This window comes from Rhamphochromis longiceps, linkage group LG3, assembly GCF_057381845.1.
Source record: "Rhamphochromis longiceps isolate RC_006_pf linkage group LG3, R_longiceps_female_GT1.1, whole genome shotgun sequence".
NCBI lineage: Eukaryota > Metazoa > Chordata > Actinopteri > Cichliformes > Cichlidae > Rhamphochromis > Rhamphochromis longiceps.
This window is the reverse complement of record NC_140559.1, coordinates 4,887,774-4,904,575: the sequence shown is the minus strand read 5'-3', so window position 1 is coordinate 4,904,575 and position 16,802 is coordinate 4,887,774. Positions and strand designations below refer to the sequence as shown.

The 16,802-nt window shown below is 42.8% G+C and overlaps 1 protein-coding gene across 1 annotated transcript; it reads left to right on the top strand.

The window, feature by feature from the left end:
• Positions 1 to 516: 516 nt before the first annotated feature.
• Positions 517 to 16,225, top strand: LOC146672606 (uncharacterized). Its single transcript, XM_085401303.1, has 4 exons — positions 517 to 743; positions 7,835 to 7,940; positions 13,834 to 14,766; positions 15,092 to 16,225. The coding sequence occupies exons 2-4, from the start codon at positions 7,923 to 7,925 to the stop codon at positions 15,782 to 15,784; spliced, it is 1,644 nt and encodes a 547-aa protein (XP_085257429.1). The 5' UTR covers positions 517 to 743; positions 7,835 to 7,922; the 3' UTR covers positions 15,785 to 16,225.
• The last annotated feature ends 577 nt before the right edge of the window (positions 16,226 to 16,802 follow it).

Below are 16,802 nucleotides of genomic sequence, written 5' to 3'. Positions count from 1 at the left end.
TAATTGTGAACAAGGTGAAGGAAATCTCATATAAAATTCTTCATAAATGTGACCCAGCCAGTCACTATATGGTAACATTTAAAAGAGACATAAATACTAATTGAACTTTCTGTGGGGATCATCCAGAAACTGTGGCACATCTCTTTTGGTTCCTCTACACAGAGATTCTGGAAGAATTTAGCAGTTTTGTTATTGTCCATATTTTAAGGGAGTTTTCTTTACGATGGGAAAATGTTTTATTCTGTTTCTTTAAGTTCCCCAGGAAGAATGATAAATGTTTTTTATAAAATATTTGTTAATACTTTTAGCTATTTTATATCCATGAATGTAAGTTTATTAATAAAACACCATATTTCTGCCTTTTTATAAGGATATGAATTGTACATACAATCAATTTCAGACTCAACCAACAAAAAGCCTCTCAGAACAATATTTATATGTTGATTTTTTTCGCCTACTCATATCATCATTTTTTTACTCCTGGTTCTGTATGTTCATGTTCTGTTCTTTTGTAAACTTCATCTGTTTGTATGTTGTATACTCATTGTGTTTCAATAAAGTTCGATTTAAAAAAAGGTACGTTCTAAACGAAGCTTCAGACGTCACTGATCACGTGACTCTGGCCAAACGAATCAAGCCTCGACACGGTGCTTCTGAAGCAGCGCGTTGATCTTTCTGACACACGCACCGGAGCGTCAGCTTCAAGCGGACCATCACTACGTCTCACATCTAAAGGTGTCAAGGTAACTTTGAACTGAGTTCAGTCAATCTGGAGTTTTTCCAAGTTTTCTGTTGCTCTCTGTGAGAGAAGAGCGTTAAAGGCGGGGCTCTCCAGAGTCCAGCAAAACAGGAAACCACAGCTGGGTGTGTGTAAGTGTGCAAACCAATAGAATGCATCGTGGTGGGGGGGGCATCACGGGCAAGAAAAAAATAAAAGAATCGGTCGTACCCATGCTTCCCCGACGTCATGCCAGCGCATATTGGGAAATTCGTAGGCACCGATCGGTTTTCTATCAGCCATTTGCTGGGAGTAAGGGCGCCCTCCGTTTGCGAGGTGCGCCTGCTGCTGGCGGCACAGGGAGGAGAGGGCGGGGCGGCGGGGAGTCTCTGGCTGGCTGGAGCGGCATCTAATAACCAACTCGCAAAACAAAATAAAAACAACAAACAGATATTATGATACAGACTTATAATCTGCACCCATGTTTTTTCTAAATTCTATAAAGTGAGCGCGAGAGCCCTCGGTGCGCCTGCGCGCTGCTGAAGTCAAAGTAAACTTTATTGTCATCTCCGCTACAGACAGTCCAGCATATAGAGAGACGAGACGACGAGGCTGCAGTTACAGCGGTGCAAGTAAACAAACAACAAATATAAGAAGAGTAAGAAAATAAATCTACACTTTAGGACTCGGGGTAAAGGATCAATAACAATTTAAATTTATAATTTACAGTTTGATGATTTAAAGTCTCACACAACCCGTCAAAAGGGGCGGGGCCGGCTGCTTCCAAGTAGAGCACATTTCATTGATAATGATGTAAATCCAAGCCCATCATGGATTCACGATCTGAATCCTGGGTTGTGTGAAATCCCAGAAATCAACCTTAGACAAAGTGAATCTGTGAACTAAGGTGTAGGTCTGTTAGGCAGGGCTGTGCAGAGAGGTTTAAAGGGGCGGGTGCTCAAAGTTAAAAAGGGGCACATTGAACCAGGCTGAATAACAACAACACACTTTCATCAAGAATCTAATATGGGCAACAAGACAAAGCAAACGTAGCCGATGCTTTACCTGATGGGTACAATGTTGCTGTTGAGGGGTTGCTGTGGATAGTGCTGGAGGGCAGGCAGGGCTGGACTGGGACAAAAAATCGGCCCGGGCATTTTGACTGGAGACCAACCCACCAAAAATGTGACGTCATTCATGGATAAAACCGCAAAGGATTCTGGGAACTTTTGGCAAGAGGTACTTGCAGGCTTTCAATTGAACTCAGTTACACAGCGATAAAAAGAAACACAAAAAATGGCAAGAAGCTGCTGTATTATTAACTGCAATAGCCGGTGTTGTGCCAAAAAGTGATTGTCTGCCAAAAACTGATTTCCGGTATTTGCAAAGAAACTGATTGCTCGTATTTAAATTGCTATAAATAACTTGTTGGGCTATAATATGTGAAACATATGTCAAATGCATCCCTCATGGATGACACAAAGTCATACTGAGCTACAAACAACATTAGTGTAACAAGGTAGAAGCCGCAATCAGTCTGTGGCAGTGACTTTTATATAACCTTTATTTCTGCCGTAAAAAAAATCTAATTAACATTAAAAATGTATTTTGTAAGAAGTAGTTGGACAGCAGAAATGGCTGAAATATTACAATTATTTTTCCACTACTAATTAATTACCGTTGAGCTCAAAGGTTATATTAATACACGGTTAACGAATGTGTATTTATGACGACGATTTGTGAGACGAACAAAGGTAAACTTACCTTTGTTCGTACGATGGTCTTTCGGTGCATTTCAAGGTCCTCTACCCATCCGTCGGTAAACTGTACCTGGGCTTGTTGCAGTGACCTGAAGTTACTAAACTTCATGAGTGTATGCACTCACTCCAAGAACCGTATAATTATAAATCTGAGCGTGGTGAAAGTTGGGCAGCACGCTAACGTCTTTTGTCCCTCTGTGTGCTCGTAAGGGTCTGACCCTTTCACTCCTTTGATTTTTCCTCGTATCTTTTCTTTGTCTTTTCATCGAGTCTGTCTTTGTACGGACCGGCATTGTTCTCCGTCGTTTTGTACATACCTTTTTTGTGCGGCAAAGAAAAGACAAGAAGGTATTGGAACCGGAGAATGAACGTTTTGCGGTGCTGCAATTGCAAATGCTTGTATTTGATGCGGTACTTGGATTGTTTTGCCAGGAGTTCCCGGCATGCAATGCATTCCCAATGCACATGGCCTTGTCTAGATTCAGATGCTCTAAAACTCCGGAAAGCAAGTTTACAAAGTACTGCCCCGTGGATGCTTCGCACCTCACTATGGAGACAAGCCTCTCCTGCACAGACTCAGTAACATACCTGATGATTACTGAACACTGATCATAACCTGTGATGTCTTGGGTTGTGTCTAGCTGAACAGAAAACATCCCAGCTTTCTGGACATCACTGGCGATGCTCTCTTGAAGGAGATGGCCAAGTGCATCAATCACTGAGTTGACAGTTGTTTTGGAGAGTAGGGTGATGAGAGATCCTCTACCTCTTGATCCACTGGTCTGATGCAACTTCTTGCTTTTTTCAATGCAGTCATTCAAATGTTCTCCAAGGCACATATCATACTTGCCTAATAACACAATCAGTTCCAGAAAGTTACCATGATCGATGGTGTTATCACCTAAAGTGTATGCAGCCTCATTCTCCACATGCCTATAGCTGAGTCCCCTCTTCCCAAGTACTTTGATCACATCCACTATACGCTCTAAAACTTGCCGTCTCTTTTTCACTTGTGCTCTGTGAGCTGACAACTGACTGCCAGCAAACAAGCTCCTGATGTTGCCTTTTGAGCACCTTAAGAAAAAAGCTTCAGCACAGGTCTGGTGTGTAGTGCTCTTTTCATGCTCCTCTGTGCGCAGATGTATATGTCGCCAGTCACTCATGCCTGTTATAAATGTGCTGGTGTCAGTCAGCCTTGCAAATGCCAGACACACAAAGCAGAACAATAAATGGCGTTCTTTGCAATAAGTAAGCCACTTCCTGTTGGTGCCATCTTTACAGCTGAACACCCTCATCACAACTGCACTGCTACTGTTCTGCTGTGGGTGGTAATCTAAGAAGGCCTGTAATATGGCAGGTTCAGGGCGAGCAAAGTCATCGATGCCCTGGCTCTCTCTCTCCTGCTCTTCCATCTCTCTCCCCTGCTCTTCCATCTCTCTCCCCTGCTCTTCCATCTCTCTCTCTTGCTCTTCCATCTCTCTCCCCTGCTCTTCCATCTCTCTCTCTTGCTCTTCCATCTCTCTCTCCTGCTCTTCCATCTCTCTCTCTTGCTCTTCCATCTCTCTCCCCTGCTCTTCCATCTCTCTCTCTTGCTCTTCCATCTCTCTCTCCTGCTCTTCCATCTCTCTCTCTTGCTCTTCCATCTCTCTCTCTTGCTCTTCCATCTCTCTCTCCTGCTCTTCCATCTCTCTCTCCTGCTCTTCCATCTCTCTCTCTTGCTCTTCCATCTCTCTCTCTTACTCTTCCATCTCTCTCTCTTACTCTTCCATCTCTCTCTCTTACTCTTCCATCTCTCTTGCTCCATCTCTCTCTCTTGCTCTTCCATCTCTCTCTCTTGCTCTTCCATCTCTCTCTCTTGCTCTTCCATCTCTCTCTCCTGCTCTTCCAGCTCTCTCTCTTGCTCTTCCAGCTCTCTCTCTTGCTCTTCCATCTCTCTCTCCTGCTCTTCCATCTCTCTCTCTTGCTCTTCCAGCTCTCTCTCTTGCTCTTCCAGCTCTCTCTCTTGCTCTTCCAGCTCTCTCTCTTGCCTCCCCTTTCCTTCATCCACCTGCTGGCCTCCACCACTTGCTGATCTTGCTAAATCTATGGAAGCTATGCCATAGCTACCACCAAACAATTCAGTAATTTTCACACATTTGGCAGCGTCTGCCTGAAGGGCTTGTTTCTTTTTGGCCCTAATTTTTTCGGCACCTCCTTTCCTTTTTTTGTTCTCCATTTTCTTTAGTTCGTCTATAAGATTGCTAAACAAGGGGGAGGGTGCATCCGACCTCCTCGGCTGTAATTGGTCCAGCCCAGAGTCGATCATGACCAATTGGCCAATCCAACACCTTTCATTGTTTATACCCTTCCCCAAAAAAAACCAAAAAATCGCCAGCGGCCCACCGGGCAAATGCCCGGTATGCCCGATGGCCAGTCCAGCTATGAGGGCAGGGCTGTGTTGGTCTGAGACTGTAGACAGTAAAAAGTCCACAGGAGAGATGGTAGCTGATTAAACAAGTGTCATGAGATAATAACAAAGTGCAAAGATTGGTGACAGCGCTTGGAACCATAAGGCAACAAAAAACTGTGAGAAATAATTTAGGCTCTGCCTGTGAATCACTCTTTGCTTCTCTTCTTCCTTCCATCCCATCATTTCATATATCACTCTGCACTTGCTATGTGAGAACAAGGCACAACTTGCTATTGCAATAAACTATAATCTAATTATCCACACCTAACAACTCTTGCACTTAATCTATAATAAAATGATGACAGAAAAATGTTATAGCCCTGCCTTTAGTAGCCTCACACAGCTCCTGCTGTTTCCTCCTCATGTCCTTACCAGCCATGTCTGCACAATGTTATATCATGAGTAATATTTTTTTTAAAAATCCATCTAAATAAAACACACACATGCACGCACACACAGTGACATTTTAGACCTTCTTCAGAATACTGTATATACTATGGGCATCATGGTGCTGATCCAGAATCCTTACATTATTATTTATTACTAGAGCTACAATAATAAAGCAAAGAGGAGGGGGAAGTAATAAATATGAAATAATGTATTTATGATGATTCCATTTGTTTCACTATCCACTCTGTGCAGAGGCAAAGCTTATTACATTTTTAAACTGTAGAGATACAATCATTTTACTGCTGTAACATCCAACTTTTGTCTTATTTAAAATATAAATCTAATATAATCTGCTTCTTAATGTATGTTCTTTAAAATACAGCGTGTGTTTTTAATATATTATAATTATAATAATGCATAATTATGTGGACATGCATATTAGATCGTTTTTTAGTGAAATATAATCCCTCCAGAAAGGCAGGAAAAGCCCGGAAACTTACTTTAAAACTAAATATGTTCCCTAAAACGGTGACAGAGCTACAGACCCATGACAGCCTTACACAGGTAGCCAGCAGCTGTGACCAGCACTACCTGTGCAGTTAATAAAAGGACAGGTAATGTTTGTCGCGCTGTTGCACACACAGCACGCTCGTTTGTTTCAGTTCGTCAGTAGCAACAAGACAGCTTACCAACGTGTACGTAATAAGCTGATACTCCTGTGTGCTACACACTACAGTGTGCGCTGTACACCTACTTACTGGTTTTGTCGCATCAGTCTGTGTCTCTGAGTTAACTTGTGTTTCTCCTACAGCTCCGGACCGCTAAAAATGCGCGTGCTCTTTGTGAGCTCGTTCCCGGCTCGTAACCAGCGCGTTCTGCCGTCAAGGGCGATCATTGGTTAAATGTGATCATGTGACTGATGGAAGCCAGATCCTTTTATTTAGCAAAATGTGATTAATAGTTAAATATTATTGTTGAGGGGCACAGACAGGACTCCGCACGCACACACACATTAAAAAAAATAAAATAATAATTTTTTAAAAAAAAGTTGCCTCAACAAAAGGGCACCTTGGGCACCCATCAGGAAAGGGGCGGGTGCTCAAGCCCCTCTAGCCCCCCCCCTCTGCACGTGCCTGCTGTTAGGTTAATTGTGCTGATCCTCGGGTTGGGGGATTTGTGTTTGTACTGGAGCGCAAAATTCAAACCAATGGAAGATGGACAACAAAAGTTCAAAGCCATCAGGTGCTCAGGTTAGAAAAAAGAGAAAAGATGCAGGTAAGCAGACGTGTGATTGGATAATGGCAGGTCATCCTGAACCAATCAGACTAAACTCCAAACAATACATTATGTTACAGATTTTAATATTAATTAGTCATTGTTACTTGTTGATTTGTCCTTTTCTCATTGTGTGACGAATTATGACGACTGTTTGGTAGCTGTTATTGTCTCTCTCTCTCTCTTCATGTGTGTTTCTCTGGTGAAACAACAGTTTTGTGTTAATGTTAGGGCTGCACGATTTTGCATAAAATGAGAATCACGATGTTTTGGCTTAGAATTGAGATCATGATTCTCTCATAACAATAAATAAACATAAAACAACAAATGTCTCACGTTTTGTTGTTGCAGCAAAATGTTGTCCTGCTTGAAATTCCGTCTCCACCGTTGCTCGACGCTGCGTGTACAGAGCAGGTAGTGCAACAATAGAAAAATAGTTGCGGGACGGCACTGTGTAGCGTTTGTCTAGGGTGTTGATCGTTTTCCTAAATCCCTCGTTTTGCACAGAGTTGATGGAGCCATATCTTTGGTCAGGTGATAAGTGATAGCCTCCGTGATGTCTTTGTGCCTGCGGGAGTTCGACGTGTATAGGGAAGCGCTGTATAAGGTTCCCGTTATTGATGTTTGGGTGGTTGACCGGGACGGATTTTCTCCTGTCACTTTCTCGTCATCCCTGACGTGCTCTCCGTTGTTTTTTCCCTGCTAATTTTAGCATCACACGGCACAGCTTCTGTATCACGTGGTATAAGGCTCCGCCCTTGTCATTTGTTGAGCAGGAAGAGTGAGCGCTTGTTTTTATGCAGAGTACGTCCCGGATCAAAATGTGAAGTTTTACAAATCACCACTTCTTTAGTGAATATCATTTCAGTCTCAGACAACCTCGTTTCTCTTACAGAGGTTGAATGCACCTTCTGCGGATGGCGGTACCACACAGTGTGCGTGGACTTCCCCTGCACAGAAGGCAACTACAAATGCTGTGAATGCTAAATAAACAGAAACAAATGATCCCTGTTGTCTTTGCTTGATGATTGGTTTGAGTCTTGACAATCCACATTGCTGGCGTTGCATCTTTCAATGCCAGCAATGGCAGGTATCAGTGCTCAAACCTTTTGTGTTTGTTTCCAACAAGTTGCCCACCTCGGGAAACAAAAATGTGTTCTTTTACTTGTCAGATGAACATATGAGACACTTTGACTCTTCAGTGCAGTGTGGAGCCTAACAAAGATCTGTTTTGTGTCCCAGCTGATCAGCAGGAGGAGGAGAGTCTGACGGAGCAGCAGAGGAACATTTTCAGCTACTTGGACTCAGCTCAGCCACTACAGAGGAAACAATGAGCTCAACACAGAAGGTGACAGACAGAGCAGGACCATATGACCAAAGATATTTATCACCATATACATTTGAACATTTGCCATAACGATGTAGCTGACGATAGAATTGACACCAGACAAAATACTTTACAGCTGCACAACTTTATTAAAAACCCATCAATGTATTTTCACTGAAACAAGCAGCTGTTGTTTATGTGCATTAAAGTTATATAAAAATGTAACAGTGCAAATGCAAATTCCTCGCTGACAGTTTAACCAAAAGGCGTTTCCAGTGGAAACTGGCCAACACATCCTGAGCATAACCATGTATAATATCCACTAAACTTCAGAAGAGGTTATACAGTCGTGGCCAAAAGGTTTGAGAATTGCATAAATATTGGAACCTGGAGAAGTTGCTGCTTAAGTTTTTATAATAGCATTTTGCCTGCACTCCAGAATGTTATGAGGAGTGATCAGATGAACTGCATCGTCCTTCTTTGCCATGAAAACGAACTTAATCCCCAAAAAGCCTTACCACTGCATTTCATTGCTGTCATCAAAGGACCTGCTGAGACCATTTCAGTGATCGTCTTCTTAACTCAGGTGAGAATGTTGGCGAGCACGAGGCTGGAGATCATCATGGCTGTATCCCGATTCAGGTTCTGCAGCTTTAAAGTCCTCAAGGGCCGCGTACTCAAAGACCGCTAAGGCCGAAGTGCGAGGCTCGTAGGCTCGTGAAATGGGACGTCTAGCCTCCGTCGCGCTGCCCAGGTTGCCTAGCAACCATGATACTAACAGCTGGAAACGTTTCATACAGCTTTGTTTGACAGAAATGAAGGAGAACATATTTAGTTCATTTGTTTCTACATGAGCTCTGTGTGATTTGATGAGTATCTGAGGCTGAGACCACAGGACTGTGAAACATGATTGTTGGGCTTCATTTCTGTGCTGCTGGCTCTTCCTCCTCCTCTTCCTCACACACTGCTGAGTTTGTCCTGGTGGATCATCAGGGCTGCAAAGCCTCACAGATGATGTGCAGCAGTGGCTCCCTCAGTCTGTCCTCACTCTGGACACTTGCAGTCGTCACACATGGAAATCAAATGTGTGATAAGCTGCAGGATTCAAACACAAGTGTAACTTATAAACACATGTTCATACTTTTATTCCACAATCAGAGAGAAAGAAACAGAGAGAGAGTGCAGGACAGACAGACAGGTGACAGTCTCAGGTGTACACACTGCTACACAACAGCACCAGAGAAGCAGGATTTAGTGTTTGTGTTATTACGAGTGTAAACAAGAAGAGTTCCAGATGGTGCAGTGGACACATGTGTGACTGCTGTGATTAAAGCATCTTTCTTTCAGCTTAACGAGTGAACCGTCAGCTCATTCAAACACACGTTAAAGTGCGTTTGGCTCGACACCACCGAACAGAGGCAGCAATATAACACAGCTAACATTAACAGTCAAAGTCAACTTTATTTGTCAATTCTACCACATGTACAGGACATACAGAGAATAGAAATTTCGTTACTCTCAAACCCTAGATGAAATAGCAAAAGAACATTTAAATATAAGAGAGTGATTAAGAAATGCAAGTAAAATAATTAAAAAGTAAAAATTTAAATAAATACAATGCGATTATACCAAGAAAGATATACAATATACAATATACAATAGTCAAGTAAGGGTAAATGACATTGAGTGTAAACCAGGCAGAGTAGTGTAAATAGGCAAATAGTGCAACTGGAGATTTAGTAATGTACGGTAAGAGATAGTGTAACACAAAGTCTTATGAGGTAATGGCAGTCCACTGCTCCACAAAGTGACTGGTAACTGGTGCAGGCCAGTGAGTGAGTCAGAGAGTGTGTGTGTGTGTGTGTGTGTGACAGAGTTCAGTGAGACCATGGAGGAGAGAGGGGAGAGGGGGCAGAATCGGGAGGGAGTTAAGCTTCCTGACAGCCTGATGGATGAAGCTGTCCTTCAGCCTGCTGGTCCTGGCCTGGAGACTCCGCAGTCTCCTCCCTGACGGCAGCAGCTTGAAGAAGCTTTGCATTGGGTGCGTGGGATCAGCCGCTATGCAAAGGGCTTTTTTAGTGAGACGGGTGTTGTAAATGTCCTGGAGGGAGGGGAGAGAGACACCAATGATCCTCTCTGCAGCTCTCACTATGCGTTGGAGGGTTCTATGACAGGACGCATTGCAGGCTCCAAACCACACAGTGATGCAGCTCGACAGGACGCTCTCGATGGTGCCTCTGTAGAAAGTGTACATGATGGGGGCTGGTGCTTCTGCTCTTCTTAGTTTGCGGAGAAAGAAGAGACGCTGCTGTGATTTCTTGGCCAGTGCTGTGGTGTTGTACGTCCAGGAGAGATCCTCTGTGATGTGCACACCCAAGAACTTGGTGCTGCTCACTCTCTCCACAGACGCTCCGTCAATGGTCAGAGGAGCATGTTGGGTGTGCATTCTCCTGAAGTCCACAACAATCTCCTTCGTCTTCTCCACATTCAGAGAGAGATTGTTGTCAGCACACCACGTGGCCAGGCATCTCACCTCACTTCTGTAGTCGGTCTCATCCCTGTTGCTAATGAGACCCACCACCGTTGTGTCGTCCGCAAACTTGATGAAGAGGTTGGAGCTGTATGATGGAGTGCAGTCATGGGTCAGCAGAGTGAAGAGGAGGGGGCTCAGCACGCATCCCTGCGGGGCCCCCGTGTTTAAAATGATGGTGCTGGATGTATTACTGCCAACCCGTACTGCTTGAGGTCTTCCGGTGAGGAAATCCAACAGCCAGTTGCACAGTGAGGTGTTGAGCCCCAGCTGGACCAGTTTTTGAGTGAGCTGTTGGGGGATTATAGTGTTGAATGCTGAACTGAAATCTATGAACAGCATTCAAGTGGAGTGCAGTGGAGATGGCATCATCGGTTGAGCGGTTGGGCCGATACGCAAACTGGAAGGGATCCAGGGAGGGGGGCAGGACAGTCCTGATGTGTTGCATGACTAGTCGTTCGAAGCACTTCATCAGGATGGGAGTAAGTGCAACAGGACGGTAGTCATTAAAGCAGGAGGGAGATGACTTTTTTGGAACCGGAATGATTGTGGTGGCTTTAAAACATGTGGGGACGACAGCCTGGATGAGTGATATGTTGAAGATGTCTGTGAAGACATCAGTGAGTTCCACTGCACAGTCTCTCAGTACACGACCAGGAATGTTGTCAGGACCCGGAGCTTTACGTGCATTGATCCTGCTGAGGGATCTCCTCACGCTGTCCGGGGACAGAGTCATCACCTGGTCACCAGGAGGGGGTGGGGTCTTCTGTGCAGTGGTGCTGTTTTGGACTTCAAAGCGAGCAAAGAAAGTGTTCAGCTCGTTCAGCAGGGGGATAGTGCTATCACAGGTCTGTGGTGGTGCAGTGAATCCTGCTTGTGCCGTGATGTTCAGGACTGCAAACCGAGCAGCATCACTGACTTTCAGCTTGTTGTGTTTGTGGATATATGAGTGAGTTTAATTATCCACAAAATCATCACATTCTCTGTCAGATTAAGGTCGACTATTGAACGGCGTATATTTTAAAGGCTTTAAAACCAAGTTAACGCTGAAAGTACAAACATCACTAATGTCACATAACTCTGCCGACAAGGCATAGCTATGGCTATGAAATGCTCTTTGTGTATCACGTCTTCATTATGAAAGATGTCATTAATCCACTAGTAATGTCTCATCTGGAGTATTGTTCAATCATTTGGTCAGCAGCTAATAAGAAAGATCTTAACAGACTTCAGTTAGTCCAGAATAAGGCGTCCAGATTAGTGTGAAGATGTTCATACTATACTAATATTGATAAAATGCATAATAACCTTTCTTGGCTTCCTGTACAGGCTAAAATATTCTATGGCTTACTTGTAGTTCTAAAGAAAGCAATTCTGTTAAACACACCACATTTATTCTGCTCAGCTGCAGTATCCAGATGAAATACATCATCATATTACACAGTTTTCAACAAGCTGCAATTTAGTAAATGCTCGAGTTAAAAGTAACGTTTTGTAAAACTGTTACATTTAGAGCAACTTTTAAGTGGAATAAGTTGCCTTAAAAAATTAGAGAATTATTCAAAACTTCAATGAACACTTAAAAGCCGATTTACAGAGCTTTTAGTTGTTGTAAATATTGTAAGACATGATTTGTTTTTGAAATTTGTGTAATGTGCCTCAATGTTATTGATATTCATCATCAACATCATCAACTTTATTTATAATGCACTTTAAAACAACCACAGCTGACACAAAGTGCTGTACATTGGAACTGTAAAATAAAATTACATGAGCTATAAATAAAACACAAATAAAAGAAGAGTGAAATCATTAATTAAATAACTACTTCAATTAAAAGAGAAACTAAGTCTCACTGAGGTTAAAAGCCAAGGAATAAAAGTGGGTTTTAAGACGTGATTTAAAAGTGGACAGTGAAGGGGCCTCTCTAACGTGCATGGGCAAATCATTCCATAACTTTGGAGCCACAATAGAGAAGGCCCCGCCCCCTCTGAGCTTCCTCCTGGATCTCGGTACCTCCAGGAGCAGCTGGTCAGCTGACCTGAGAGACCGACAGGGTGTGTGGGGATGAAGAAGCTCAGAGAGGTAAGGCGGGGCAAGACTGTGAAGGCATTTAAAAACAAACATAAGAATTTTAAAATGAACTCTAAAAGACACAGGCAGCCAGTGCAGAGAGGCTAGCACGGGGGTTATATGCTCTCTTTTTTGAGTCCCTGTTAGGAGTCGTGCAGCCGCATTTTGAACCAGCTGCAGACGTGAGAGCAATGACTGACTGACCCCCACATAAAGTGAGTTACAGTAGTCCAGGCGGGAAGAAATAAAAGCATGGATCACTGTTTCAAGGTGCTGCCTCGAAAGAAAAGATTTTACTCTTGCCAGTCGCCTTAAATGATAAAAACCGGACTTCACCACTGCTCTGATTTGGTTGTCCAATTTAAAATCACTGTCCAACTTAAAACCAAGGTCAGTAACCACAGATTTAAAATAGACTTCCAGGGATCCTAAAACAACAGGGGAGGACTCACAGGGACCACTGGGTCCAAACACCAACAGCTCTGTTTTCTTTTCATTAAAATTTAAAAAGTTTAGAGCCAACCAAGCTTTAATGTCATCTAGACAAGTCAAGAGAGGTTTTATGGAGATGCCATCCATGTGTTTTAGTGTCAAATAAAGTTGGCAGTCATCGGCATAACAATGAAATGAGATCCCATGCCTTCTAAGGATAGAACCCAGAGGCAATAGATACAGTGAAAAGAGCAGTGGCCCTAAAATTGAGCCCTGTGGGACGCCGCATGACAGAGGAGCAGAAGACGATTCGTAACCGAGAAGGCTGACAGAGAAATATTATTATTATTATTATTATTATTGATTGCTTATATTTGAACAATTGTGAAACCTCACTGTGGATGTAAGAGTGAAATTATGTGGATATCTTGAATCCACTTCATTGTGTAATATTTTATGTGAGTATTTGACGGAAGACGAGCAACATCTGTTGTGGAAGCTGACGGGGTTCCTTTAGAATAAACAAACATAGGATTTATTATCACTGAATAATTATGTATAAATCTATACAAATTATAGAAATATGTAATAGGAAACAACAAAATAATCTAAATTATAAAATAATGTGTGTGTGTGTGTGTGTGTGTGTGTGTGTGTGTGTGCATGATTTTAGTGTTTGAACAGTCATGAATTATCTTTAACAGCAGGTTGGATGTAATGTGTTAGAACTACCAGCAGGTGGGGATAAGAGACCTTTAAGGTGTTTGGTGCCACGCTCCACCTTCAGGTTTAAAACTAGTGTTAATGGAGTTTGAAGGTTGAGTTTGTTCCACGACTGCATTTCACTCACTGCCTCTGTTTGTATCTCTGTCACTGCAGGACCAACATAGAGCCAGAAGTCAGCGCTCTCAGGAGGCCGACAAACCTCACAGAAGAAAGGGAGAGAAAAAACACACCTGTGACGAGTGTGGGAAGGGTTTTACTGTGAGGGCTAAACTAAAGCGGCATCAGGTCATCCACACTGGAGAGAGACCGTTCAGCTGTGACTTGTGTGGGAAGGGTTTTACTGTGAGGGCTTCACTAAAACAGCATCAGGTCATCCACACTGGAGAGAGACCGTTCAGCTGTGACTTGTGTGGAAAGTCTTTTTCCTTGAAGGGTTACCTAAAACAACACCAACTCATCCACAGTGGAGTTAAAGCGTACAGCTGTGATCAGTGTGGCAGAGCTTTTACTCAAAGTAGCAACTTACAGAGGCATCTAGTTACCCACTCTGGAATTAAGCCATACAGCTGTGACTTGTGTGGGAAGGGTTTTACTCTGAAAGCTTCACTAAAACAGCATCAGGTCATCCACACTGGAGAGAGACCGTTGAGCTGTGACTTGTGTGGAAAGTCTTTTTCCTTGAAGGGTTCCCTAAAAACACACCAACTCATCCACAGTGGAGTTAAAGCGTACAGCTGTGATCAGTGTGGCAGAGCTTTTACTCACAGTAGCCACTTACAGAAGCATCTAGTTACCCACTCTGGAATTAAGGCATACAGCTGTGACATCTGTGGAAAAACTTTCAGCCAGAGAGGGTACCGAAATACACACCTACGCATTCACACCAGACATGATGTGTACTGCTGTGAACAGTGTGGCAAATACTTTACAACAGACGCACAGTTACAACGACACATGTTTACCCACACTAAGGAGAGACCTTATCGATGTGACCTGTGTGAGAAGACTTTTAAATCTCCACATCACCTGAGAGAACACCAACAGATCCACACCAGAAAGAGACTCTACAAGTGCAGCTACTGTGAGGTATGTATTTATATTGTTATCTTGTCATTTTAGCCTGACTGTTTGGAACAACTCTGCTCATTAAACTGTGTTAGCATGTTAGCAATTCTACTGCATGGAAAAGCAGCTCTGAGTGATTATTCAGATTTTCCTTTCAGTTATGATTTTAGTATTACTGTAGTATTATGGTGGTAGTATTGTAGTTATTGCAGCCCAGTAAACTGAGTGTGTTAACTGAAACAGTCAAATGTAGTTGGACGTCTGCAGAGATGCTCTTTATTTCAGGCGACGTTCAGGATACAAATGTTGAAGGACTGACTTACACTGTCTTTGTGTCTTTGTTTAGAAGCAGAGCGACACAGATGGATCCAGTTCTCAACCCTGTCATCACTGTGGTGGTGGGAAAGACTTTCATTGTGACCTCTGTGGAAAAACTTTCAGTCAGCAAAAGACCCTAAAAGTACATCAACGTAGACACACTGGAGACAAACTGAAATACTGCAAAGAATGTGGGAGAAGCTTCACCACATCAAGTGATTTAAAACAACATGAACTGATTCACAGTGGGGTTAAAAAGCACGTCTGTGATCAGTGTGGGTCATCCTTCACCACTGCAGATCAGCTTAAAACACACAAACGAGTCCACACAGGAGAGAAACCACACAAGTGCAGACACTGTGACCGAAGCTTCTCACATTCAAGTACTTGTAACAGGCATGAACGTGCACACATGGAAGGAAACTACAGCTGTGACCAGTGTGACAAGAGCTTCAGGAATCTCAGTTCATACTCTGAACACAAACGATCCCACGTTACTAATAAACTGTTTCACTGTTACCAATGTGCCCAAACATTCACCTCATTGTCTGCTCTGTGCAAACATCAGCGCGATCACTCAGGGCTGAAATCACTCCCATCACTGGATCACAGTGAATCTGAAGACACAGAAAGATCCTCTGGTTTCTGTGTCAGACTCAAAAAGCTTGAGATCAGGCTCCACAGAGTTCAGATAGAATCATTTAAACTTGTGTTGAACTGAACTGGTTGCTGGGCTGAACTTCTACATAATACAGATCTACATGGGATCTTCTTTTCTGTTGTTTTACTGAGTCAGTTTTGTCCTTTTTTCTCTGTCCTGGTTTTGCTCGTCTGTAAATGATTGAAACTCAGTCAAATAGTTCATTGTTCTCCAGCAAAACGTTTTGGAAACTCATGTTTAACCTTTAAAACTCTGACATGTTTTAGCACACAAGGCTTCATCGGGGAGTTCACTCATGATTGGACCATGAGAACAAAGGTTTTTAGTTCTTTCAAAGAGAGTCTTGGAGATGTTGATGTTTCTGTTTTTCTGAAACCACCTGAAAGAAAAACTATTTTTCTTGCTTTATGTAGTGTGGAAGTTTTTAATGTTTCTTCATCTGTGATGTTCTTGAATGTGTTCACGTGAAGATGGTACAAATAAACTGTCCTTTCAGCCTTAGCTCCTAATTTATTCATTATTTATGGATGTAGCACAGCAGCCGTCTCTTGATTAACACATGGAGGGCTCGGGATCTGATGGTGTCGTCTCCCTAATTTGCCCACTCAGTAAATCTCACTCATGGCCAAGAAATTGAAATAAACCTTGTTTCCCTGCTGGATAGTGATCCACTGTAACTCTGCTCCTCCTTCCTGTTTAGGATTTCTGTGGCTGAAGTAAAATTCCCTCCATCCATCACTTATCCCAGCTAACCCAAAGTGAAATAAAGTTTTGCTCGTCTTAAAAAAGCATTACAATAATGGGCATTACCAATGCAAACTGAATGATACAGAAGATGAAAGAAGAGACTTTGATCAGTTAATAAAGCTCATGGTCTGGATTCATTGTGGCTGCTACACAGATACTTCTGGGTCACTTCTCTCAGTTAGGAACCTTCCTCACCAAACTGACTGTTGGACCACACCCCTGGTTTCATGAGAAATTGTTTCAGCCATGATTTCTCTTCCTGTATTTCAGAGTAAAGACTGAAGTGTCAAATGGAAGCATGTTTAAAAAACACAATGTGAGAGAGACGTTG

What these genes read in the sequence shown, in the direction of transcription:
- LOC146672606 (XM_085401303.1), top strand. An exon ending in ACAAGTGCAGCTACTGTGAG is followed by an intron (nt 14,767 to 15,091) that starts GTATGTATTTAT and finishes GTCTTTGTTTAG; the next exon opens with AAGCAGAGCGACACAGATGG.